The sequence below is a fragment of the Ochotona curzoniae genome, unplaced genomic scaffold (genome assembly GCF_017591425.1).
Source record: "Ochotona curzoniae isolate NIBS_2020 unplaced genomic scaffold, NIBS_Ocur_1.0 scaffold_1037, whole genome shotgun sequence".
NCBI classification, from domain to species: Eukaryota; Metazoa; Chordata; class Mammalia; order Lagomorpha; family Ochotonidae; genus Ochotona; species Ochotona curzoniae.
This window is the reverse complement of record NW_024467083.1, coordinates 28,892,747-28,920,624: the sequence shown is the minus strand read 5'-3', so window position 1 is coordinate 28,920,624 and position 27,878 is coordinate 28,892,747. Positions and strand designations below refer to the sequence as shown.

Sequence of the window (27,878 nt, the reverse complement as noted above, 5' to 3'; positions counted from 1 at the left end):
CTGACAGGGAAGAGTTGTGGAGTTGCTGCTATCCTGAACACAGAGCTGTGGGGGCTTTCACCCGCACAGTCCCCGGGGAGTCATCTGGAGGCTCTAGTCCCTCTTTGCTCCCTTAGTCCCCGCTGATGTCCAGCTAAGAGGCTCCCTCCCTTTTTCTCGGTCTCCTTTACTCTGGTTCACTAGATCTTTTTGTGTCTGAATCTCTTGTAAAATTGTAGAAATTATTTTTTATCTAGTTCTCAAAAACACTGGTTTTCAAAGCCATGATATCAAATATCATGGCTAGATTTGACTTCCAAATTTTTAAAGATATCTTTAAATGTCAGCTCCAATCCCCTTTGAGTATCAAATGTGTAAAATAATTTCAATTAAAATCAGGCTGCTTATTTGCTCTGTTTAAGAGTTATAGGCCATATGGCCCAGAGGGCTGTCATTCAGCTACAGGACAGGTGTGCCCAAGCTCCACTCCAGTGGGGACGGACTGCGGATGGTTCTCCTGCTCTCCCTGGCACTTGTGGTGGTCCCCTTCTTGTAGCATGTCTTCTTTTTGTTCATGGAGCTTCAGCTCTTCTTTTAAATGGGAGTCTTTAGGCAGTTTGAGAGTTTCATACCTTTCATAATCAGAAGACAAAGAGATGCCGACATCCTCCTTTTTCATTCTTTGCAGTTTGTTATGTATTGTCGCACAGAGGACAGTGCTCACCAAAAACATTACTCCCGTGGCGAGATAGAAAAAGACATGAAGCCAGAAAGGATTTGACAACTGGGGGCCTAAAACAGGAAAAGACAAAGAGAAGAGCTACTACTTGGAAATCCGAGGGAAGAGAAGGTGAGCTGGGCCCTGATGTGCCCACCCATCACCGAGGCCCTGGGCATTTCTGGGAGCCCGAAGGAGCTACAGCTGAGCTGTAGGTTACACATGTGGGGCAGGCCATTGGGAACTTTGTTGCTGGGACCAGGCCATAGAACTCAGTCCCTGCCTTCAGAGATGACTACCCTCGCTATGGTACTCAATGATTGAAATGAATTTGAGTTAAAAATTAACCGTTTGTTTTTGGTGCTAACAAGACGTAGGCCTTGGTAAGGTGGAGACACCTGGGTAGGTAGTTATATGTAATCCCTACAACCACTCTCTGTAAATCTACCCTGTGAATACCTGAAACCGAAAATTTCCCCAGATCCGTGACGATAGATGCAAAAACACACAGCATACTGTTGGAGCAATTGTTGGTGAAGGAAAAGGAGGGAAAACAGGAAGGCATGGGTGGGGGGTGCGGGAAGGGAGACAGTGGGGCTGTGGGGGAGATGGAAGGTGAGAGGTAAGCATAGAGCCATGGGGAGGGAGAACAGAAAATAAAGAAGAAAAGGAGGAATAAAGGAAAGACAAGAGGAAGGAAAGGAAAGGAAGGAAAATGTCATGGGGAGAAGGGCAAAGCCCTGAATCAAGGATGGGAAGCCTAGCTGTGAGCTTTTCTTGGAGAGCGTCTCTCCTCCCACCTGCACCCTGAAGCTCCCCAGATCCACGGGAGGAGACGGCCTGCCTTCTCCTGAGCTGAGGCTCTCAGGGTCATTACTCACCAACCACTTGCACCTGCAAGGCAGGGCTGTGCTTCACGATTCTTTCATCCTCTGTGGCTGCCTCGCACCAGTAGGCGCCAGAATCCTCCTGCCCAGCCTTTGGGATCTGGTATTCTGAGGACGCGTTCCTGTCCTGCAGGGTCTTGTTGCCCACGTAGAAAGAGAAGACAAGGCTCAAAGCAGGCTGCCCGGGGACCAACTTGGTTTCACAGCTCAGCGTCAGCGGACTCCCCTCCAGGATGGGGAATGGCAGGGATGCCCTCAGCACCGGAACTGGGAACAGCTCTACAGAGACAGTGGGTGGGGAGAGAGGTAAGTGGGACACTGGAAGCCACAGCACCCTTGAGAGCCAGGCGGACAATAATAGGAGCAGTTTCTAGTGTCTTTCCTGTTTCTGTCTCAATGGATCTTATGTCAGACCTAAATTATTCTCCTAGCCATGTTGAGTTTCTGTTCCTTGCTGCTACAATAAAATGGGTGAAAGGGATCTCGACTTTGTAGAGACAAAACTTCTACCCACCCCTCCACTTTTATAAATCTATACTTTGTGTCTCTATCTCTTCTTTATGTCTAATTGCTTGTCATTCCCTCGTCACCCCGGTGCACGCCATGTGGATTGCAGCACTTACAAATGCAGTAGCATGAGTACTCAGACACAGTACCTTGCACCGTGATGGACACGGTTGCTGATGTGTAACGATGCGTTCCCATGGCTGAACAGTAGTAAGTGCCGTTATGACTCATGTTGACATTTGGAATGGTGAGTTCAGATGGCTGAGGAAGAAACTTAAAAGTTCTGTCATTTTGATAAAAAAGCAAATTGTGTATCCGCTTATTCTCCCATGCGTGACATCTCAAGGTCAGAGAATTCCCTTCAGTGAAGACTCTGCCAGAGACCTGGAGCAGCAACCAATCTGAAAACACAAAATATAGTGAGTCCAGTGGAGCAGGTGCAAGGAGGCCAAAGCTACGTCCAGGGGCTTTCTTACTTTTCTTCCCTTGCAACATTCAAACTCAGAACTCCATTGAATCTCCAGCCTTCAAATATTCTCCAAATATTTACTAGCAGTTGAACACCAGCACCGCCCCCCTTCCCTTCTCACATCTCGGAAGTTGTTTGGGACAGGTCATGTGTAAGCAGAACTCTAGGACGCCCACCCCCAGAGGACCACACCTTCATACATTCTCTTAGGTGAGTGTGGATTCAGTGCCTTGCTTCTAGACAACCAAATGCAACAAAGGAGATGGTGTGTGTTTATGTGTATGGGTGGGCGGGGGGTCCCTCTTAAATAAGCCTCTGCCTAGCACATTGGCTAGAAAGATCTCCTGTTGGCTTTGAAGAAAGAAGTTGACACGTTGTCGGAGCATCCGTGAGGAGACCACATGGCAGAGGCCTCTAGGTGCTGGGAGTGGCTCCCACTTCAGTCAGCAATACAGCGGAGACCTCTGTCTTATAAGAAGCTGAATTTGTCCAATAATCTCTGCAAGATCCACTCAAAGAACATAGTTTAGTCAGCACCCTGACACAAGCCTCGACGACCCTGAGCTAAGTCACACTGTGCCTGAACTCCTGCCCTTGGAAACGACGACATAGATGTAAGCTGTTTGAAGTTGCAAAGGTTTTCGCTATCTGTTATGCTGTTATAAATTATCAAAATGCAATAATCCTTGTTAAAATTGCTAGCAGAATTAGCTGTCCTAAGGCAAACACACAGAATAGCAAGCATGTCCAGATGCATAGCACCTGCTATTGACAGGAATGCCTCATCTATGCAGACCAGTGACAGACCAGCCGCCAGAACAAGCTGCTACTGAAAGGGCCCTTTTCTTTGGATGCACATCTCTGTTCATAACCAAAAATGTTTCCTTCTTCAGAGACAGCTGGTTTGGCTAAAGAAAGATGGGGTGGCTAGGGGAACAAAGGAGAAGAAGAAACAATATAGCCTCCTCGTCTGTCTTGCAGAATTTAAGAATGGGGCAGGGTGGGCAGCGTGGTAGCCTAGCAGCTAAATTCCTTGCCTCAAATGTGCTGGGATCCCATATGGATGCCAAGTCGAATCCCAGCAGCCCTGCTTCCCATCCAGCTCTCTGCTTGTGGCCTGGCAAAGCAGTCGAGGACGGCCCAAAGCCTTGGGAGACTTGGAAGAGGCTCCCGGCTCCTGGCTTCAGATTGCCTCAGCTCTGGCTGTTGTGCTCACTTGGGGAGTGAATCATCGGATGGAAGATCTTCCTCTCTGTTTCCTCTCTCTGTATATCTTTCCAAAATCTTTTAAAATAAATAAATAAATAATAATAATAATAAATAAATCTTAGAAAAGAATGGAGGGCAGGGACCAGCGTGATGGCTCAATTAATTATTTCTCCTTTTGCAAACGATATGATTCCATATGAGCAGTGGTTCACGTCTGAGCTGTTCCACTTCCCATCAAGCTTTCTGCTTGTAGCCTGGGAAAGCAGTCGAGGACAGACCAAAGCCTTGGGACCCTGCACCCACATGTGGGAGACCTGGAAGAAGCTCCCGGCTTCAGGTCGGCTCAGCTTTGGTTGTTGCAGCCATTTGGAGAATGAAGCAGCAGATGGAAGATATTTCTCTGTCTTTCTCTTTGGAAATATGCCTGTTCAATTTTGAAAAATGGAGGGCAGGTGCTTCGCTGCTATACACAGCATGAATTAACAGCCTTTTATATTGCCATGGTGTTTCTACACAATGAGTACTCTCCCCTCTCTTATTCTCATCCACAGATGCTCAAACACTTCCAGAATACACAGTTATCTGTTTCCTAAATCCCTAGCATGTCGGGACATTAAGTGTCTCCATCAGACACTCTCACCATGAATAATAGAAAATACTTGAACAACACAGTGAATAGAATTCAACTTGTGGAATGCAGCACCTTTGAGGGAATTCATATGCTTTCTTTTTCTAAAGGAGTTTTATTATATTTATTATTTATTTGAAAGCCAGAGAGAGAGAAGGACACAGTGCTTCCATCCAATGATTCCCTTTCCAAATACTGCTGCAGCAGCCAGAGCTGGGCCAGACTGAGATGCAAGTAGTAGCATGTATTTCTACCCTAAGTTTCTTCTAAAAAACCATGCTCTCTGAACAGGAAGGGAAACTCATTCTAGACCTTGTGATGGGGCTGTGGAGCCACTCCCAGTTGTATTTTCTTGGTCTCAGCATTTCCAGATTGAAGTGGCTGATAGTCAATGTAACTGCAGCTGAATCCTCCCCTGCTAAACTGTGGCAAAATGCTTTTTTTTCTTTTTTCTTTTATTTCATTCCTTTCAGCAAAATACTTTTCAATTAGGGCACAGAGAGAGCTAACCAGAAGCTTGATATAGTACATATTAGTAAAATAGAGAACTTTTGGTAGGTGAAAAACAAGCAAAGAATTCACAATATGATGGTGAAAGGCAGGTCACATGGTAGGAGGAGGTGTTACTAACACTGGGAAAAGGATGCATATCCAGAAATTGCAAAAGTGAGTAAGAAAAAGACAAATAACAGGACAAATTGGCAGAAAGACCCGGTCATGGACATACAAAAGAGGCTACTAAAATAGGTCCAAAAAAGTCTAAGAAATAATAGCAGCTAGAGAAATGCAAATTAAAACTACAGTGTGACACTACTCTATACCCACTAGAAGAGCAAAAATAAAAATACAGATATCATTGAAGATTGATGAAGATGAAAAGGAATCAAAACCCGTACTCTGGGTCTGGCGCGGTGGCGCAGTGGTTAAGGTCCTCACCTTGCACGCCCGGGATCCCATATGGGTTTTGGTTCTATCCCGGCAGCCCCGCTTCCCTTCCAGCTCCCTGCCTGTGGCCTGGGAAAGCAGCAGAGGACAGCCCAAAGCTTTGGGACCCTGCACTCGCGTGGGAGACCCGGAAGAGGCTCCTGGCTTCGGATCGGCATAGCATCGACCGTTGCGCTCACTTGGGGAGTGAATCATCGGACGGAAGATCTTCCTCTCTGTCTCTCCTCCTCTCTGTATATCCGCCTTTCCAGTAAAAATAAAAAAATAAACCTTAGAAAAAACCCCATACTCTGTGGACATGTAAAGTGGCACAACTACTTTGAAAAAGGTGCCTGGCAGTATCCATGAACACAGAATATATGCATACCTTGTGACTCTAAAAATTCTACAAATTCATAGCCATAAACCACCCTCCTGAAGACTTCTAAATAATTTGTGAGTTACAATTAAGACTCCTAGGCATCTTCCAATAGGTGCATATCCATATGTGCACCAAAACATGGGTGAAAAATATGACATTTTTCATCAGCACCATTAGTAACAGGCAGAAATTGGAAACACCCCAAGAGTCTATTGGTAGAATGGAAAAATCTAGAATATTAAACAGCAACAAGAACAAAAAGGACTTTAATCATACACACAAACTTCATCATCACAATAAAAAAAGCACTTGTCAGCCAGCAATGTGTAGGCAAACACACGTGATTTAGAGTTTACTGGTGTCTAACAACAGCGGAAAATGGGTCTTGGGTCCTGGAAGTGTTGTACTTCCTGCTTGGGGTGCTGTAGTGAGAGGTACACTCTGGGCTTGCCATGTGTAAGTTATGCTTCAATCAGGATTTCCACTAAACAGAACATCAGAAAGGTACCATTCTTAATGAGTCGTCAGTATTAACAGTCCTAGAGTCTGTGGCAAGGTAAAAACAAAACAACAACAAAAACGGCCTCCTTCCAGCTCTGTTCCATTTCCTGTCACTTGTGCTGTGCAGCACTTCCCTCTGCTCAGAGGGTGTTGAGTCTCTGGTGAGCACCGCTCTGTCAGCTCCCCTCCCTCTCCGTCCCACTGCTCAGAGTCAGAAGGAACACACAGCGAACCTGCTGCCTCTCTCAAACAGCCTCAACATCGCCTTAGCTAAAACACATCTCCTCCAGGGCAACCAAGTCTGCGTAAGTGAGATTCTGCCTCCAGTGAGGATGAGCTGCTCCATTAGCAACGGCAAAGGAGTGTAGGCCGTTGCGTTTGAATAATTAAATAACAGATTTGAGTATTTGACCTTGAGCAAAAAAAACACATTTTTCCCTGAAGAATATTTCAGTCTCCATTACTTGACAAATAAAACTACATACAGATCTCAGTGCCTGATAACATTTCATTTGTTTTCTTTTCCTCCCACTGGCTCACAGTAATTCCATGCCCAGGGCATTAGGAAATGTTCCTAAGACTACACGCACAGAAATGGAAAACTTGGAGGTTTTCTAACAGGCAGGCTTATGGTGCAGCTACAGGTGACGCCTTCAGAAAGCTCATGAATCATTTGTATTAACTTTTAATTCTATTTCTCAACGAGTGTCTTAAAACCTCATACAGCAGACATTTAAAACACACCTCTATGGATATAAACAGACTTTCTTTTCATGTAATCAACTGTAACACAAAGCACAGAATATATGCTACAAACCAGTTTTTCAAAAGTTTAAGTTTGCTTGTGGCAAGTGATTGCAGCACCAGGCTTTGGGGTGAGAGGGAGAATTTTCTGTTCACTGTGCATTTGCCTGAATTGCTGCTATTGTCTACAGGAGCACATTTTGATTAATGATACAATTGTAGGTCCTGAGGTTTGCTCTAGATGCTTCATTCACATCTGACCCAGCTGAGGCTCGTGACATTATGAATGCATTGGTTTTATTTTATCTGATAGGCACATGGCGTTAATGCGTTCGCACCCGCATTCAGCACGGACAAAACGAAGGAAGAGCTTGTAATTCCAGATCCTACCCCATGCCTCTCTTACCTCTGTGCACGCCCAGCTGCACCGGCTCGCTTGGTACAGAGAGTCCCGTCTGGCAAGTGTATTCCCCAGTGTCATTGGCAAGGGCATTCGTGATGCTGTGGCTGGGGGACGAGGTCTGAAGAGCTGTGCCGTTGAGGAACCACCGGGTGGCGCTGTCCCCAGGCGCACGCGGCCCCTCACACCTGAGAGTCACTGCTTCCTCTTGGAACACATCGACCCACGGGGGGTGCAAGGTGACCACTGCCTTCGTGGGGTCTGCTGGGCGAGAGATCAGAAGCAAAAGCCGACAAGGGGAGCGACAGGAAGGGCGCTGCAGTGCTGGTCTAGTTTGGTGGCCAGCAGGGGAGAGAATGAGCAGTCAGGGTCAGTGGAGAACCCGGGCAATGCATGCTGAGCCTGCTGCTGGGAGCTCTCCAGCCCTCAGTCTGGGTGCTAGGGCTCTGGGGTTCCCGCAGGCCCCCTTGCCGTCAGCCAGGGGACAGGATTTGGAGGTGGGCCCGGCTGGAGCCGCTTGTCTCAGCCTCCTGTCGTCCTGACCCGGTGGGCAGAGCACAGACCTCCACTAGTGTCCTCGTGGAGCCAGTTGAGATTCCTCCCTTGGCTCCTTCAGTACCTGCGTGGCTGGCTCCCAGGGGAAAAGCCAGCTTAAGGATTCTTGTAAAAGGAACAACGTGAAACATGTTGGAAAAGCCAGCAGAACTATTTCTATGGCTTTTGTTGGGTGTGTGTATGTGTATACTTTTGCGATTCAGGTACTTTGGGTGCTGGTGCGATGTTGCATCAGGCTCATTCCTGTAAGAGCCAATATCCCATAGGGACGTGACTTTATATCCCAGCTTTGGATCCAGCTCCCCGCTTCTGTCCTGGGATAGCACTGGAGGATGCCACAAGTCCTTGGGATCCTGCACTCATGCAGGAGACTCAGAGGAAACTTCAGAGCTGCTCAGCTTTGGTGCTGTGGCCATTTGGGGACTGAACTAGCACATGGAAAACTTCTCTATCTTTCCTTATCTATCTGTAAAATCTGCCTTCCAAATAAAAATAAATCAATCTTTAAATTCAGCCACTTTAGGACATTTATTCCTGAAGTCACAGCTCAGTCAGCACATGTTAGCAACTTACGTTAGGAATTAGGGTTTTATGCAACAACATCTGAATATGGACATTTTTACATCATCTGGAATCCTTCCCTTTTCTATCCTGATCCTCGTGCCGCAGGCTAAAGGGACCCACAAGGTAGGAAGGCAGCATCGGACAGGTAGGGTTAGACATCACTCACCCTGTTGCCCACCGACTGGAACTGCCAGAGACCAGAGAACAGAGATGTCAGCCAGTCAGCAGGAGACGACCAGGAAGGGAGAATTGGGGAGGCAGAATTAATGTCGGATCTGAGATGCCAGCTTGACTCTCTCAGGTTTCTCCCTGTGCTCCTCCTCCCAAATCAGTTGCCAGCAGAACAGGACGACCTCCAGGTGCTCAGTGACAGCTCGCTTTGATGTGAGGTTTCCTGCTGCAGTGCTGGTTTGGGGTCTTCCTTCCCATCCCTATCCCCACCAGTGACGCCTGCAACCACCGACACAGCCATCTCCTCGTTAGGAGTTCAGGCCGAACACACCAAAGGGACAAAACCTTGGCTCGGCTGAGCCAGACCAGGGCCCTTCCAGCCCCACTCGGAGCCCGACTTACCCCACAGGAGTAGGGCCAGCCAGAGCCACATGTTATCTCCCTGATGCGAGGGTAATGAACTCTGCAACACAGAATCAGTAAAGAGCTGTGTTAGGGGCTCTGGGTTCAAGGTTAGAAAAGAGGAAGGAAATAGCCACTTCTGAGCTCATCCACCACGTTCCTTTTCTGGGAAATGCATCCTTAGTTCTATTTCTCCCCCACCTCCCATCCCCCGCCTTTTTGGTGACAGAGTTACAAAGAGAGTAGGAGAGACAGAAAATTTCCATTCACTTTTTCACTCCCCAGATGACTGCAAGACAGAAGCTTCTTATAGGTCTCCCTTGTGGGTAGGTAAGGCCCAAACTCTTGGGGGTTCTTCTTTCCCAGATATGTTGGAGAAGGAGCAGCTGGAAACTGAACTGGTGCCCACGTGGGCTGCTGGTGTTTCAGTCACCCATTAGGTCACTACACTGCCCCCCACACCTAGCTCTTGGAGTGTGTTCTGCAGATTCTCAACCTCTCAGCTATCTCATCTCTCCCAGGTGAAGGCTCTGTATTTCCAAACTCAGGGGAAGAATGAAATCTCTATTGACATTTACCCTGATCATATGCGTTCTCTCTACCATTTGTGTACACAAGGCTAGAATATGGCATAATGCTGCTTCAGTCACATTTTAATTACTTACGTAATTTGTTTGAAAAGCAAAGAGAGAGAGAGAGAGAATAAGGCACAGACATTCAGAGACAGAGAGGCAGAGCTGCTATCTGCTAGTTGACTCCCCAAATGTTGGGAAGGGATGGGGCTGGACCAGGCTATAGGGAGGAGCCACAAACATAATCTGTGTCTCCCATGGGGATTTCAGGAACCCAAGTCTATTGGCCATCATCTACTGTTCCCTTCGGGTGCATTAGCAGGAAGCTAAAATAACAAATGGAGCTGGACTTGGACATAGTCACTCAGATATGGGATGTGGGTATCTTAAGCAGTGGCTTAACTGCTGTGCCAAAACATGGTGCCCCCCGTTTTATGACTGGTTCCAGGTCTGGCAGATGCATCCAAAGCTTGATCACTTGAGTCCAGAAGATTCACATCAGCATCTATGAGAAGTGACTCATTTGCCGGAGCTCTAACAAGCTCAGTCAGTGTTTTCTGGAAAGTGTAGGCGGCACAAATCCCCACTTTGGTAAAGAAAAGAAAGCCTTTTTCCTGAAAGATATTATGCATTTGGATTGCTCATCATGGATAAATCCAAGAAAACTGTTTAATGTAAATGCTTGTATTAGTCCATTTTTGTTACTACAACCATATGCTTGAAGCTGAGTAGCTCATGAAAACAGAAGGTTTATTCTGCTTGTGGCTTTGGAGGCTCAAAGTGCAAGACTAAAGGGGCAACGAGAAAGGGTATGGCTTGTTTGGGAGTTTAGCAAAGAGATGGCAACCCCCGAGGTTTGGCGGGGGGACGTGCAAGAGCCAGGAACCCAAGTGTCCCCTGCGGGTTCAGGGACGGCCCTTCCCGCTCTCCGGGCCTCCAGGGTTCCGAGCGTCCCCAGGCTGCGGTGGCTCCACCTTCACATGGCTCCTTCCCTCTGGGCCACATTTCCTCTGCTCACAAGACTACCAGCACATATTGGGCCACACCTGCCCTGTGGCCCCCTCAGGCCCGCCCTTCCTGATCTCTTGTCTCTTTCCTCCTCCGCTGGCGTCTGGAAGCTGCTCCCAGGGCACGCTGGGACTCTGCCACCCTGCTCCCCTTGCTTTCGTGCTTCCCGAGTGGGTGCTTCTGGTCATGAACCACGCGGCTCCAGACAGAATTCATCTTCTCCCTACCAAGGAGTCTGGGGCCCAGGACCAAATCAGCCCTGGAGGCAGCTTAGAGGAGTACCCCCTTCGCCTCGGCGACCCTAGCTGCCTCCATCTGCAGGGATGTTGGCATCCGGGTCTCTTTAGGAGGACGCTGGTCGCCAGTTAGGGGCCACCCTGATCCTGTTTTCCCTCATTTGACTTGCTCACACCCCTGCACACTCACAGGATCTTGGGCAGGGACCCAGGCTGTGGCAGACAGACCTGTGCCCGTCATAATGACCATGCCGGTTTACCAGAATCTGCTGCCAGCGCCCAGTGTCCATCCACCTTTCTGCTTCTGCTCTTCCTTGGAAGCAACAAATGATAACTCAAGGGCTTGGACCTTTGCACCCAGGAGGGAAACCCAGGAGTCCTCCTGGCTTTGGGCTGGCCCCGGCCTGGTTGTTTCAGACATTGGGCTGTGAGGCAGCGTATGGAAGACCTTTGTCTAGTCTCTCATTCTCTCTCCCCATCCCCACCCACCCACTACTTTCAAATAAAATGAAAACTTAAAATAAAAAAAAAAATGGCAGGGGGGAGCTTTTACACACTAAGGAAGTCTCCTGTTTTACCTCTGGAAAGATATTATGCATTTAGTAACAAATAGTACCAATGCACTCTTTGTCCTGTTCTTCTCTCCTCAGCCCTTGTCTGTTTATAAGGCCAGTCTCTTTGCTCAGCGAATCAGCCCATTTCTAAAGTCACAGATCAGAACACCTTTAAGCCCATTCCTAACGCTTTTATATTTTATTTTATTTTATTTTATTTTATTTTATTTTATTTTATTTTATTTTTGAGAACCTGCGGTTTCATGAGAGACTAAGGGTGCCTCCCTTCCCCTTAACAATGGCCTTTTCACATGACTTTCATTAGGCAATGAAATGTGTCTGTATTGTGCTAATTTTGAACTTACGGAATAACCAATAAAGCTACTGCCTGCAATTTCCATATAGGCACCGGTTAGAGTTCCATCTGCTCTGTTTCCAATCCAGTTCCCTGCTAATAGCTTAGGAAAAGCAGTCAAAGATGGCCCAAGTGATTAGGTCACTGCCGCTTGCTTGGGAAACCCAGGTGAAGCTCCTAGCTCCTGGCTTCCTGGTTCAGGGCCTGAGTATTGGGAACACTTGGGGAATGAACCAGCAGATAGAAGATTTCTCTCTGTCTCTCCTCTCTCCATAATGCTCACTTTCAAATAAATAAATAAATGTATCTTTAAAAAAAAACTTAGGATTTTTACAAATGCTACAGAGCAATGATGAAGTGAAACAAACGGAAGGCAAAGAAGGTTTGTCTGGAAAGATCTCAGGGTGTTCTAAGAGAATGTTAGAATTCACAGACATTTATACTTGAGGGTCACGTTCACACCCACCACACCACTTATCTTTGTATCCCAAATTTTCCACTATACGGATGTATCATGGTTTGTTCCATTCACCTCTCTTCCTTCATGTTTCTCATATGTTATTTTTACTGTTAGGACCAGCAATGGGCTGGGTAACTTTGTATTTAGCCTTAAGTGTTTAACTGAAGTCAGCAGTGTCCAGTGGAAATGCATTTTGTTTTCTTTGGATGGCTGGAGTCAGATTGCCTGGCACATCACCATCACTGCACGTCTCTGTTACAGCACACAGACACGCATGCTTGAGAGTGCTTCTCATTTATTTTCAGAACAACTTATGAGTAGACATCATTGTTATCTTTGTAACAGTAACTTGTCTAAGGTTATACACAGCAGAAACAGGATTCAAAATCAGGCAGTTTTGTTTCTTTCCCTTTCTGCTCATCAGTGGAGCATAGTGGTACCTACCTCATTGCTGGCCATTCTTGTGAAGGAAAAAAGCAGGTTTGCATAAAGGCCTTGCTGAAAAAACAGGCTCACACTTATATCTTGTAGAGAACGGCCTACACAGCAGACATGGGGAGACAAGCCAACTGTGAGTCAAGAGGGACAAGGCCAGTACCACTAATGCTAAGATAAAACGTCGACAAAACAGATAGTGCCAGCAACTGCGTTGTGATGTTCTGACAGCTCAAGGCTAACAGCTGGATCTTTGCTTCTGTATCTTCCCGCTTGCTTGCTCCCATGCCCTATTAAAGCTGATGATAAGAGAAATTTGGGGCTTAGCCATTGGAGAGAGATTTCAGCTGATGCCCTCTAGAGTAAATAAATGGTTATTTCCTTTCCACAAGTGGTTACTGAATCTCTGGTGATCTTATTTCCATAACACACGTCCTCTACATTTTAAGGGGATAATAGTTTAGAATGACCCACAGCACAGTTTTTAAAATATTTTTTGGTTGTAACAACTTTTCAACAAATAGCATGTACTTCTTTAAAAAGCTTTTATTTATGTATTTAATGCGGAGAGATACATGGATAATAAAGGAAAGTGAGAGAGAGAGAGAAAGAGAGAGAGAGAAATGTGTCCCAGTCTGCTGGTTCTACTTCCCAAATGCCCCAAAGGCCTGGTGCTGGGTGGGACCAAAGCCAAGATCTGGAAATTGGTTTAATTTCAAGTTTCCATTAAGAATTCAATTGTTTTTTTTATTAGGAATTCAACTGATTTCTTTATTCTTAGTTTTTCTTACTGCTTGATCTATTGCATCTCTCTTCAGTCCTTGCATTCTTAGTTATTTCTTTAATGTAAAGAAATCTCCTCTATAGTTTTATGGGAGCCTTTACAGTTAATTTTTGGTGGTGGTATAATTTGCCTTTTATACGTTGTTTATATTTGGGATGATCTTGTCTGTCCTTTTCCTAATCTCATTTTTTTCTGTTATCATGAATGTATTCATCAAGCCCTTTGCCTTGATTCAAACAGTGAAGGAAAGTCAAAGAGAAAGATCTTCCATCTGTTGGTCCACACCCAAATGGCTGCAACAATTAGAGCTGAACCAATCTAAAGCCAGGAACTGGGAGGTTCTTCTATGTCTCCCATGTGAGTACAGGGTCCCAAGGTTTTGGACCACCTTCTATTGTTTTCCCAGGCCACAAGCAGGGAGTTGGATCAGAACTGGAACCCATATGGAATGCCAACATTAGCCACTGAGCCATTGTGCTGCCCCCAATCCCAGTCTTTTTAATGACCAGCTTATTATGAATCTTAGTTGCATCCAAGATTGTAAGGTCACCAGACCTTGGTTTTTCTTTCTACATCACAGTATCCTAAAGAAGGGAACTGTAAAACATTTTTCTAGATTGTGTTTCTCCAAGACTCTCTCATCTGGAATGCAGAGGCTCTTCAACCTGTGAGTATCTGATGGTAGAAGTTGGTGCCTCCCTACGGCACCACTGATCTAGAAGGTCCTCATCCAGGACTGCATGTGGCAAACATCACAGCTGTTTGTAAATGTCAGGACACAAAATCTCATGATCTTCAAGCCAGCAGCATTTTCCTTTCCCATCTTGGTGTGCCAGGAACACACCTTCACATCATGGTGACAAGGACAGGAGGGCATTGGTTGAGATGAAGGATTATACATAACAGGCTAAAGGGTCAGGAAGGCAGGTGGCATTAGAGATTGCCTATAGACTCTTCCCACTTCTTTTACTTTTGTTCAACCCCAAGGAACGAAAATAAATCTTTATTTCCTTTTGAAATTTAAAAGTTTTATGACATTCTATGCAAATGAAATAATGTGCCACATATAGATGTTTGTTGTGAATTATGTACAGCGAGAAAGTAAATATTTTTGAACTCACCACTCAAAAGAATAATCAGAATACTACCAATGACATACCAGATCTCCAGCCAAAATGGAATCACTGGGACTGGATTTGTTCTCTCACCTGAAACAGAAGAAAAAAAATGCACATGACAAGCTAGACTGCAAAGCCACCTGGAGAGTGCAAGCTCCGAGGCCTGGAGTGGGTTCAGGAGAGGGGTTATGGGCATTTCTCTGATGGGCTGCAACTTCCACTGATGAGCACAAAACCAGGACTGGGAGCAGGCATGGCTGGATAGGCAGTGGCTCCTGCTGGCATGAATGTGTACTGGAGGGTGGAGTTGGTTGGGTTGAGTTAGGCTTCAAAGCCCAATGATGTATATGAGATCTCAATGGGATGTGAGACAGACTGGACCAGTCCACTACACATGCTGACAGGCACAGGAATCAGAGCTAGCGGCCAGTCCAGTGGGGTTATGGGGGTGGGGTCACTCTGAGCTACACCTCTTCTTATGGTACATGAGGGCCAAGCGTGTGTTGGGCAGGGCTAAGTCACAGCACCCATTGGTTGGCTAAGGATGGATAAGGCAGAACAAATTGATCAACTACCCCACTGAAACTTGACAGCAAATTTCTGGGCCAATGGAGACTCAGAGGCAGACTGACAGCCAGTAGACCTCGGGAAGACTTCCTCTTCCATGATCTTCAATATCAACAGCATCTCAGAACCACCCAAAACTCATGAACAGAACCCTCAGAAAATGCTCCACAATGAGAGGCTTGGCATTCCATCGGGTGGCAGTTCCCCAATCTCCGGGGTAATGTGGTGGTTGGGAAGCTGGGTGTGGTTTCTCCTCTTGTATCCTCCTCTCCCCCACATATAGGAAGCAGAAGAAGAAAATGTATCTACAAGGGTCTCACCTACTATCCCCTGATCCTCATCCCTTCCCACCCTGATCTACTATGTAAACATCATCAATAAAAAATTTTTAAAAAACCAGAAAGCAATGAAAATGCAAATTTTAAATTACCATTTGAGTTAGAAATAATGTATGAAGATATTATGCTTTATTTTGCTTCTTTTATTGCACTTCATAGATCACTTGCTTTTTTTTAAGAGAAGGTTTATGGCAGTCCTGAGCCCAGCAAGTCTCAATAACCTGTGCTCACTTCTCCCCATGTGTCCCATTTTGGTCATCCTGGCAATATTTCTGGCTGTCATTTCTGCTAGATCTTCATGGTGATCTCTGCTCACTCATATCCAATGCTCCTCTTGTCATTGAGGTAAAGATGGGTGTTCTAATTGCTCCACTAACTGACTCTTCTCCCCAAGCCTCTTTATTTCCACGACAAAACTCTTAGGCCAGTTAATAATCCTACAAGGTATTCAAAGGATAGAGAAATCACCCGATGTCTCACAGTAAATCAAATGCTAGAACTTATTAAGCTTCATGAGGAGGGCAAGATTGGCTGAAAGCCAGGCTTACATTGTGACAGCGAACCAAGTGGTGAATGCAAAGAAAATGTTTTAAAAATGCAAAGGAAATGTTCTTGGAGTAAACTAAAAATGCTAGTCCAGTGAAATAAGAAAAAGGGGAAACAGCTTTACTGCTGATGTGGAAAAAGTTGTAGTGTCTGGTTAAAAGATGAACCCAACCACAACATTGCCTCAAGACAAGGCACAACCCGAAACAGCAAGTGCTGGTATAGAAACTTCAGTTATCTAGAAAACTGAGCTAAGACAATTGGTAAAGGAGAAACCATCACCACGAGGTGGGTGACACCACCTTATGCAGGAGAAGAGGCTAACGAGGTGTGTTATAGCTAGAGAAAAGTCAGTGGCTGGCTCAGAGCTTTGGGGCAGACGGCCTGGTGAAGGGCTAATGTAGCTAGTGATTTTAATTTGGAAATTCTCACCTGCCGTGTCAACATCCTAGGGCTCTCAAGAATCATCAAAAATCTACAGTGCCTGTACTCCAATATGTAACAGAAGAATGTGGACAGCACGTCTATTTCAGGATGGTTAGCTGAGCAGGTTAAGGTCGCTATTATGATTTGCTGCTCAAAAGAAGATTCCTTTCACTGACAGTGTACCTGGTCGTTCAGGTATGTTAATGGGGACGTAAAAGTGAAATTAATATTATTTTTCTGTCTGTGAACACAGGGTCCACTCTGCTCTTATGAATCAAGGACTGAACTTTTCAGACTTGCTATTTAAAAAGTGTGTTTTGCAAGATAGTGGCTGCTATAGATAGAAATTTCTCTGATAAACCTTTTATAAAAGATTCATCACTCTCAATGCCAATAAGAATATTCTTAATTTAGGTAGAAGAGGTCAAAATATCAACATCAACAGCAGCCTGGAGACCCACAATAAAACTTCAGCAGATGAGGAATTTCTGCTTAGGGATGAGTGATTTTGTGAGACAGAATCTACTTTGGATGAAAATGCTTGAACATTGTTGGAACACAAACAAAGAACCGAAACATTGTGTAAATTTGGTTGCTAAAGGAACATCAAGATCTGAGAGGATCTGAAGGAAGTTTGATTGTGGGTTAACTGCTATCCGACAACAATGCTACAGGGAATTCTTTGCTGAAAAGAAGATGTCAGAAACTTAGTATTTTTATGAAAGTAGGAATTGGCATTATTTATAAGCCGAGTGTGAGTGCCAAGTACCAAGCTGGTTAATCCTTTTCAGGGGTTCTTCTCCAGACCTGGCCCTTCCCTCTCTCCTTCTCTACCTCTCTCTCTCTCTCTCTCTCTCTCTCTCTCTCTCTCTCACACACACACACACACACACACACACAATCACACTGCTGCTGAACAGTTGAGGGGGGCCTCTGCAGAACTCTGGAATTCTCTTTCTCTGGGCACCATTCTTCTTCCAGTTCTTGGAAAGCCGCTCGGGTTCATCTCCCATACTCCACTGTGCTCTGCCTTGTCCCCTCTCTCTGCACTACAGCCCACAGTCCCTCCTAGCACGCAGAGGAGAGCAGTCAGGGACTCACAGGGGTGACTGACGAATTCTGGTGCCTGACACCCACTCTTTGGACAAGTATTATTTCATATGCTGCTTTTCCTTTTTTCCCTTTTTTAAATTTTATTATTGATGATGTTTCCATATAACCATTAGGATAAAATCTTTTTTCTCACAAGAATGTCAAGGTTACATTGCCAAATATGCCACTTGAAATGCATGGGTGCTGCAGAGTAAAGAAAATATCCCTGAAGTGATTGATGAGGAGGGTTAAAAATGGGCATGAGGTTGGGGGTGAGGGAGGGTGGGAAGGACAGAGAAGCTGGGAGAATGGAGGGAGTGGTCTGAGCTTCAGGGTCCTCTGGCCAGCAGCCCTTCTCCCCCCTCAGAGTAAGCACCCAAGCAGCACTGGCCAGGGCCGGTTGTCACAAGTCTGTCAACAGCTGCCCCTGGCACAACTGCCCACTTATCGCATCTACCAGGCAAAGGGAAGCTCTCCCTACCCTGCCTCTCAGGCGTCCCTAACAAGGTTCTTAGTTCTCGAAACAGCACAAGCATGCACATGGTTACACCTGAAATGCTGTCGTTCATCTTTCGAAAGTGGCAACCGTCGCTTCCTTCAGTCCCTACTGACCCCTGCTGATTCTTGTGCCACAATGGAGAGGAGGCACCAGACCGGAGTGGTGCTGGGTGGTGTCTGGGCGTGGCAGAGCGTGGTTCCCGTCCCCTGCTACCCACAAGTGCTCCTACAGGCTGCTCTTGCAACAGCGACTGCATGCGCTTTCCTGGCACGGTCTCAGCACCTGTCACTTTCCACCTCTGACATCCTCACTGTTTCCTGAGGACGGCCAGCTGGACAAGGCCAGTCTTGGCTAGCTCCGGCTTCCCTGCTAAATGCGCTTTCAAAGAACGCTCTTTGGCTTTCGCTTCTCTGTTCCATCTTGTCTGTCCCTGAAAATTCTGTCGGTGGCATGGCCTCCGTGGGTGTCTGTGGCACCCAGGTGGGGTCACTGACCTCTTCCATGCCTTTGTGCTTTTGTTGGTAATCCTCGTCTTTATCCTCACTCTCCTGAGACCAGCAATTTCCTTCTCTTGGGGATCACCTGCAGTCCCATCTCAACCTTCTTCTTATCTTCTTCCCTGGCCTTCTGCTTTTCAGTTCAGAGCTGAGCGGCCATCTCTTCAGGGCTCCTAAGCTGCCTTGCCCAACTTTTGCAACCTCCTTGTCTCCCTTCTTTATGCATGCCATGGATCCAAGGGATGCTTGGGATGGAAACTTCCTTTCAACATTCCTCTAGGAGTAACAGAATTGTTGCCAAAGGCTGTGGAAAACTAACATAGATTATTTCCTGTAAAAACTCAATTTTCATATTTTTCGTCAAAGGTTTTAATGATGGCAATATATTTAAATTTTCTTTAAATTAAAAAAAATATTTGTAGTCAGAGTGACAGAGAGGGAGAGGGAGGGAAAGAGAGAGAGACAGAGACAGAGAGAGAGAGGGAGAGAGAGACAGAGACAGAGAGAGAGGGAGAGAGAGAGAGGGAGAGACAGAGAGAGAGAGGTCTTCTCTCCGTTTATTCATTCTCTCAATGCTGGTATCACTTGGTATTGGGGCTGGATGAAATCAGGGCCCAGAGTCTCTTGCGTGGGTGGCAGGAACCCAAGTACTAGGGCCTTCATCTGCTGCCTCCCAGGTGCCTTAACAGGTGGCAGGGTTGAAAGTGGAGGCAGGTCTCCACCTCAGGCAATCCGATATGACATGGGGTTGCCCTGAGTAGTAGCTTAACCTACTGCATCTCAATGCCTGCCCCAGCAAATCTATTTAGACTGTCTATAGATTTATAGATTAATGACTATCTGAGTGATATACATCATGTATCTGCATATACTCATATGTACATTCACTCATCAATTATTTCAATTTTGTAGGCTGGATGTGTCTACAAAATGACTCCTTTATGACAATATAACAGAATTTCTAAGAACTTTCCTATTGGTGAAAAGTTCTATTTTTAACGATTCATTTTATTATTATTTGAAAGATAAGGTTCAGTGAGACAGACAGAGATCCTGTATTTGCTGGTTTTCTCCCCAGATGGCCACAACTGCCCCAGCGGAACCACCCTGGAGCTTCTTCTAAATCTCCCAGGTGAGTGCAGGGACCCAAGAACTTGGAGTATCCTCTGCTGCTTTCCCATGCGCATTGGTAGGGAGCTGAATTGGAAGTGGTACCTGGGACTGAAGCAGCACTCATTTTTGGATGCTGGTATTGTGGGCAGCAGCTTAATTTGCTATGCTGTAACACCAAGCTCAGTGACAAAATTCCATAACTATAACAGGAGGCATACTGGAGACTGGTGAGGAACTTCTTTAAAGTGAAATTGACTGAAGTGTATTTTACAGTGCAATACTGCTTCAGCTTGAAGCTTCCACTTTCATGTTACTGCCTACAGTTCCTCCAGCACACAAGTCAGACAGTTAAGTAACTTTCACTGTGTGATTGAGGTTTGTGCAATTAGGCCAATGTCTCTGAACACAGAGAAGCCCTCAACTCACAGAACTGGCAGAGGTGGGTGGGCGTGGAGTCATCGGCCCAGCAAGACCAAGTCTTACTCTCTGGGCCATCAGGAGTGCAGACAGTCGCCCTGATGCTTGAACATCGCTGCAACTGGGACTTTGTTTCTTGGGGTTTGATCCAATCTATAGGATAAGGCTGACCCTTTCTCACAAACTATTCCTGACCACAAAACTTAGTTTCTCTTCCTCCAGTACATTCTGTACTGACTTCTAGTAGGAAGTGAAAACAAAACTTAGTGGAAAGACAACAGAAATGAAAATAAGTATTTCCATGTACACAAGGCTAGGTTTAGCCTGGCAGTTGCATATCCAGTTTCTGACTCCAGCTTCCTGCTAATGCAGATTCTGCGAGGTAACAGGGATGGCTCAAGGAACGGGTTCTTGCCACTCATGCAGAAAACCCAAGCTGAATTCCCAGATCCTGGCTTTAGCTCAGCCAAGTCCTGGGGTTTGTGGGTATCCGGGGAGTAAACCAGCAGACGGGAGTGCATGCTCTTTTCCATATATTCCTTAAAAAATTTAAAAGCCAAAAGAACACTTAGCTTCAATCTCAGTTTTCGTACATTATTAAGAGGTCAAGTCCAATTCTCTCATGGTCACCACGTTAATCAATGGTGCAGTGAGACACAAATTAGCTCCAAATCTTGCTTTGTGCAGGAGTGACAATTGCAAAGTTTAAGGAAAGCGAAGTCATTGCTAATTGACACTGAGTATGCTTATTCCGTACCGTAACTCCGCAATCCTTTCTCAGGCATCTAGCAGCTTTGTGTTGTGGGCAGGCTGGGGACTGATAAAATACAATCAAAGCCAGGTCCTCTCTAGGGAGAATTCCTCCTTTGTAGTAAGGTTGTGGAGAGAGTCATGAATGAAAGCTTTTGCATCTTCATTGTAAGTTAACAGTTAGTGGGGGTAGCAGACATTTTATGTCTCCTTTTGATTTTTCAGAGGGTCGGCACAGGGTTCTTGTAATCAGAAGGGAAGGGGAGATGTTTCTCTTTGCAGAGATAATTTGAGATACCGGGGTAGAATTCAACCAAGACCCTGTTCAGGATGCAGTATTTCAGGCTGGATTATTCTTTCTGACCTGATTATTCTTAAGGATGTTATTCTATAGGTGCAATGCAAGGTGGGAGTCAGTTTGTGCTGTTTGAGGTTTGACTGGAGGAAAGGAGGATGGCTATGTTTTTGCTCATTCCTGAATCCCAGAGACGGAAGCAGAACTCGTTAGCAACAACCTAACTAAGGGAATGACATTTGCTAGCTAAGAGAGGATGGAGCTGTTCCTAAGTTCAATCATATTTTTTTCCTACTCCACTACTTGACTGAGGCTTCATTCTTTTGATCTTGGAGACACCATTGTCCTTACCATGATCAATTCTGTGTCTAAAGCTTCAAAAATTCTTTGTCTAAGTTCAGTCAAACAAATGAGGCAAGCTGTCTGGGAGTACAAGGGCTTTCTAGGTCATATTACTCTTCTCCATACTTTGTTTAGAAACACTATTTTACTACCCCTTAAGGAGATGGCAGTTGGTTCAATGCAGAAAATCCCTACTGGAACAAGGCCATTGTCTGTATTGCAGATTTGTGGGACCCTTGCTTCTCTAAGCCAGTGAGTTCAGGAGTGATTTTTTCTCTCTCACACACATACAAAAAATACACTTGCCATTCTCCACTCTTCCTCTCATTTTAGTAATTTGTCAGCTTCCTCTTTAGGCAAACACACTTGCTTGAGTCAAACTAAAAACAATCACTTCTTGGATGGAGTTTAACTGAAAACAAAAATTGCTTCCTTCCTCTCTGTGCCCTTTCAAGTTTAGATAGAAACTGAACAATCAAAAACGAAAGTCTGTGGGTTGGTTAGGAGAGACGGAGGAAGAAGATGGAGGTAAAATGGGATACTGGACTGGGAAGGTTGCTCACTTCACTCAGATACTTCCCTCCTTCTGGATGATCTCATTTTCAGAAATTTCTTCAGGATCTTGCTCAAAAATGCTGTGTCTTTTCCCCTTCACCTACTTGAGTCATTCTTTTTATGTTATTGTCTCATTCATACAGAGCTTAGAGTACCCTATCATGCATTCTTAATCATAGTCTATGTATACTATACATTTCTATGATTTGAATAGGTTTGTTCTCCCCAGATTCATGCAGAAATTTAGTTATCCGGGTCTTATATTAACAGTATTCAGAGGGTGGAGATTTAATCCAACCTTGATGTTTAGAGATAAGGCCTCTGGGATGTGCTTAGATGAAATCAGACCATTAAGTTTGGCGTCTCCCTGATTGAATCTGGTGGCTCTATAAGAGGAAGAAGGAGGCAGCAGACAGCTGAGAACACGCTCCTGGCCTGATGTGACACAGCCACCATGAGCCCTCCCTGGAGCCTGTGCCGTGCTCAGGCCTTGCTCCTGAACCTGGAACTGCAAAGCCAAACCAGAGTCTTTTCTGACAAAGTGTCCTGTAGGTCCTTTTTACAGTAATGAAAAACAGACTAACACAACATGCCCAATTTAGTTTCCCTAACTTGAGAGTAGGAAAGAAGCATTGCTGCTATTTTATTTGTATCTTTCTCAGAAAGTCACTCCATAATCAATACATATTCTAAAATAAACACGTGACCATTTCACACTTGTCTCTTCCCTTAGACCTTGCATTTTCACATGACAGCTTCTCCCAACATTGAAGGTGTGGTATTTATGGAAATTTCTACATCATTGTATCTTGTATGCAAACATTGGCTGAATGACTTTAATTTATAACTTATAGCTTTATCACAAATGGAAAACCTGTTCCATGAAAAATACTTTATTTTAATGGAAAAATTAACCTAGCATGCCTAAAAGATAGGAAGCACATATTTTAAACAAATTCAACTTGCATAAGTAATAAACAAAAATTAAACATATGAAATTCCACATATGAAAATTCATTGTATTCACCAACGGAGGAAGGAGAGACTGAGTTATGGGTGATGATCAATGGAGGGGCGAGGGAGGGGTTATTTTCTTAAAGGGAGAGAAGATCCGGTGTCAGGAAGACATTTAGTTTTAGACTTAAATGGGATAAGTAGTATCCTTTTCTTAGGACTCTTGCCAGATAAAAGCTAAATGTGAGGAGGCTGTATGTGCATTGAAATGTGAAAATGCACAGCGGACCACAGAGACAGACAATGCAGAGGTGGCATCTCACTGGCGTGTCTAGGCCAAGCGCACTGTTTGGGTGCATCAGAAAGTGGCATGCAGCTCACTGGTCTCCGGCTACCAGCAGCCAGGTCAGGTCAATTGGAGAGTAGTGCTGTATCACTCAAGACCAGAACATGAAAGCAATCTGCTGGAAAGAATCCAAAACAAGGCAATAAACAGACACCCCAGGTCTGAAAAGGCAAAGGGGGAACACAGAGACGGTTACTGCGGTCACTGCGACCGTCTGCTTGAACCAGGTAGAGGCTGGGGCTGCTGGCGCTTGACCCTCGGATGAAGGGTCTCACATAGCCGTGTTGCTGCTCCTCTTAGAACTCAGGGGAAGTAGCTCTCGCAGCTGGCACTTCATCCTCTACGGGGGTGTGCCCAACAGCTCTGCTGAGTACAGTGAAAATGAAAAGAAACAGGAAGCTGCTACCAACAGGGTGAAGCATCATTCCTGGTGTGGTGTCAACAGAAACAGGAAAGAAAGCAGAGGCCTGCACTATGGTATAACAGGTAATGCTGCTGCCTGTAGCAGCAGCATCACACGTGGGTACTGATGGGAGTACTGCCTGCTCTGCTTCCAATCAAGCCCACTGCTAATGTGTCTGGGAAAGCAGAAGAGGCTAGCCCAAGTCCTAGAGCCCCTGGACCCATGTGGGAGACCCAAAAGAAGCTCCTGGCTTTGGACTGATTATCTCTGGCCACTGTGGCCATCTGGGGAGTGAACCAGTGGATGAAAGATTTCTGTGTCTCATCTTTTCTCTGTAATGCTACCTTTCAAATAAATAATAAACAAATATTTTAAAAAAGGAAAAAGGCAGAGCGGTGAGTCACTTATCTCCTCCTGCAGCCTCTCCTCCTGACACCCCTGTGGAGGAAGCCATGGAGTTAGCAAGTAAGAAGCTGTGATTTGCAGAGTCCTCACCTACTCAAGTCACTGATTATAGCAGGGACACTTCCCTACTCACTCATCGATACACAGCCTTCTGAATTGTTCCTTTCCTTTAACATCATGACTTCAAAAATAAAATTCCTCATAGCAATTTTCTTTTTTATTTTAGGGATGAAAACTATTATCTTACAAGGAAAGGAGTCATCCAAAAAGTGATATCATTTTTCAACAGTTAACATGGCACAAAGTCATGAATTAAATAGTTACATAAGGGGACAGGAACTGTAAATCATAACAAGTTTACAGAAGTCACATGCCATTTCTTTATGAATAGAGAAGGCTTGACACCTAAGGACAGGAACTGATCTAAGAGGTATTCTGAAGTTATAACTTTTCAAAGACAAAACACCTTGCTCCAGGCTTAACAGAGCCTGAAACGTGAGAATCCAGTAAAGAAGAGTGATATTTTTGCTTATGTGTACTTTCCCAGACACACCAAAAAACCTGCTTTTATTCTTTCAATTAATAGATATCAGGTGGTTCTAATATTCCAGGCATGGTGAATGTGATTTAAGTTCATACTTCCCTGGATGCTTGTTTGTAAGAAATTAAAAATATTAACAGATATAAAAGTGAATATATAAAATTTAAAAACATATCAAGTAGGAGTAAGTGCTATAAGGAAGATTAACAGAATCAATAGACAACACAAATTCTAACAAGCCAGTAGACTGGGAATTACAAATTAACATAAACATCCATACTACTTAAATTGGGAAAATAAGTTACTGATACTATTAAGCTGGAAAAGATGAAAGAAAAGAAATATTTTCATACATTGTCAATAGGAGTCAGTTGGTAAAGCTGAATTGGTATAAACAAATTTGAAATTTGCCCAAGAGTTCAATAGATTAGGATGAATTATTAAATTGCCACTATTTGACAAGCTTAAGGAATGAACTTGAAGATAGATGAAAAGAAATTTAGCTGTGCTAAACAGTATTAAAAACTAATTGTGAACTGTTTTCATTATTTCAGGAAATTCTGGGTCAGCAGAGAACTGAGCAGGCCTAGAATTTATTAATTCATTCTGGTGGCTCCATTGCAGGAGCTCTGTATTACCTACTGCTCAGGCAAGGCAAGAACTTTCCTTCTACGTAAGCTATGAGAAGGGGGGTTTATAACCATTCTTGATGGTCTGAGACGTCATCTTTCCTTTCTTGATTCCCAGTCCACATGCCTCATCATCTGAGGGATCATGATAAGCTTGCAAGTTGTAGATCAGAAAACTATGTCCAAATGTTTTATTACGCTTGATTTTTCTGCAGGCTACTCGCCGCCTAAAAATTGAGAGTGTGGCCCAAAGCTATAGTGTCTGGATATCATTTTGAAGCAGGAAATATGACAGCCATTCACACAGAAAACAATGGCAATGAACTCTCAGATTCAACATTAGATGGATATTGCAAAATGTTTATGGACTGATATAATTAAAAGATTTCTTTTTGTGCAAATTTTTTCAATTCATGCATAGTTTTTTCACAATATAAATCATCTGCTGTTTTTCATGGTGCTTCATATCCACAGATTTTAACTTTTCTAACCAAATTTTTTAACGATTTATTTAATTTTATTCGAAAGTTAGAGAGGTATACCGAGAGGAGGAAAGAAAGAGAGGAAGATCTTCTGTCTGTTGATTGATTCCCCAAGCGGCCACAACAACCTGAGCTGAGCCAATCCGAAGCCAGGAGCCCGGAGCTGTTTTCAGGTCTGCCACATGGGTGCAAACTCTGAAGGCTTTGGGCCCTCCTCAATTGCTTTCCCAGGCCACAAGCAGGGAGCTGGATGGGAATTGGGGCCACTGGGATTAGAACCAGGGCCCATACGGTCTAATGGCAGCCATTGGACTACCATGGTGGACACCAACCAAAATATTTTTAAGAAAATATTTATCTACTTATTTTCATCTGTTTGAAAAGCAGAGCAGGAATGTGTGTGTGTGTGTGTGGTTACCACAAGGGGAATCCAAAAGAAAAATCTGGTTTTAGTATGAAGCCGTTGACATTAGGGCCTGGAACAGATTGGCAATAGTGATTTGACTGCTCAAACAGTGGTGGGGCTGAGTTATATTCCTGTTGCTTTCTTCAGCATTTAGAATCTAGTTTAGAATCACACCTGTAAAGCATGACCTTATTTTTTTCAGGCATTTAGTATATTTTAAGAGTTAACAATACATTTCTTGCAATGTACAAATTTATATTTGGGGCCTCCAGCGGTAGCCTAGTGGCTAAAGTCCTCAACTTGCATGCACCAGGATCCCATATGGGCACTGGTTCATGTCCAAGCTGTTCCACTTCCCATCCGGCTCCCTGCTTGTAGCTTGGGAAAGCAATCGAGGATGGTCCAAAGCTTGGGACCCTGCATCCAATGGGAGAAGCTTCGGATTGGCTCGGCTCTGGTTGTTGTGGCCACATGAGGAGGGAACCAGCTGAGGGAACCAGCAGACACATCTTTCTGGCTCTCCTCTCTGTAAATCTGACTTTCCAAATAAAAATAAATAAATCTTTTTAAAGAAGTTAGCAATATGTGTGTAGCAAGTACAAATTCATATTAGTCTCCCTTCTGAAAGTATATAAAATTTGGATAAAATACAGAAAACGTTCTTAAACGCATTGTTAACTGAAATAATCAGTGTCCGACTGGAAGCTCCCCGAGCTGGTCAGACTGAGGACTGCCAGCAGCCATAGCCGGCCGCCCCACAGCCCGAGTGTGGATGGAGGTGTGTTACTTCTCGGACAGGCTGGGCACGTGCACTGACTCGGGTTTACATTTTGGAAATGTATGTGTGGTCACTAATTACATTGAAAAGTGAAGAATGTCTTGTTGAAAATGAAAGAATACATTCTAATGGCTAAGAGATTTCTTGGTTGTTGATGGAAAGAGGGGTAACAATATATTTCATATTGGATGTTACCTATACTGGGGAGAGGCAAACAAGGGGGTCCTCATTCACTCTTTCTACAATACCCCAGGAGGTAAAACTCACCCTTCCTAAGGTGCAGTGCACGTTTGCTAGCCCAAGGCTGAGGCTCACAGGGTAACATCCCCGCTGACTTGGGCCTTGCAGTTGCTGTGTAAGTCCACAGGTTCCCCCTAGCGGTCACCTAACAACTTACGGTTTGATGCCAACACCACTACTGGGCTCCATTCTTACGCTTCTGTTTGCCCATATAGTTTTAACAAAAGGTTCAAGCTACTGATTATTATAAATCTGTAATAGCCTAGCTAACATGATTCTCGTTTGATTTTTGTTTAACTTTCCTGTTTTGTGAAGAATTATCCGTGGATTTTTACAAATTTTAATAGATTATTTATTTATTGAAAGCAGAAGAAAGGGCTTAATACTATGGAATAATAGGCTAAACCTCTGCCTGTGATGCTGGCATCCCATCTGGGCACCAGTTCATGCCCCAGCTGCTCCACTTTTGATCCAGCTCGTTGTTGATTTGCAAGGGAAAGTGGTAGATGATCACCCAAGTCCTTGGAACCCTGCACCCATGTGAGGGATGCAAAAAGAGCCTCCTGGATCGCAGCTTTGGATTGGCTCAGGTCTGGCTGTTGCGGCACTTGTGGAGTGAACCAGCAGATGCAAGATCTCTCTGCCCCTCCTTCTTCTGATAACTGCCTTTCAAGTAAAACTAATTAAAAAAAAAA

General features: G+C 44.7%; 1 protein-coding gene across 1 annotated transcript; it reads right to left on the bottom strand.

The window, feature by feature from the left end:
- LOC121168752 (high affinity immunoglobulin gamma Fc receptor I-like) lies at positions 1-27,372 on the bottom strand. The gene is made up of 8 exons (XM_040999060.1): positions 27,341-27,372; positions 25,350-25,504; positions 14,566-14,652; positions 8,634-8,654; positions 7,355-7,609; positions 2,241-2,492; positions 1,579-1,863; positions 1-771 (listed from the first exon to the last, which is right to left on the bottom strand). The coding sequence occupies exons 1-8, from the start codon at positions 27,370-27,372 to the stop codon at positions 431-433; spliced, it is 1,428 nt and encodes a 475-aa protein (XP_040854994.1). The 3' UTR covers positions 1-430.
- Positions 27,373-27,878: the final 506 nt, after the last annotated feature.

Coding starts and splice junctions, on each gene's coding strand:
- LOC121168752 (XM_040999060.1), bottom strand. CDS start 27,372: ATGGAGCCCAGTAGTGGTGTTGGCATCAAACC. Junction 25,505..27,340: donor AGTGGTGTTGGCATCAAACC/GTAAGTTGTTAG, acceptor CTCAATTTTTAG/GCGGCGAGTAGCCTGCAGAA. Junction 8,655..14,565: donor TCTGATTATTCTTTTGAGTG/GTGAGTTCAAAA, acceptor GGTCTCTGGCAG/TTCCAGTCGGTGGGCAACAG.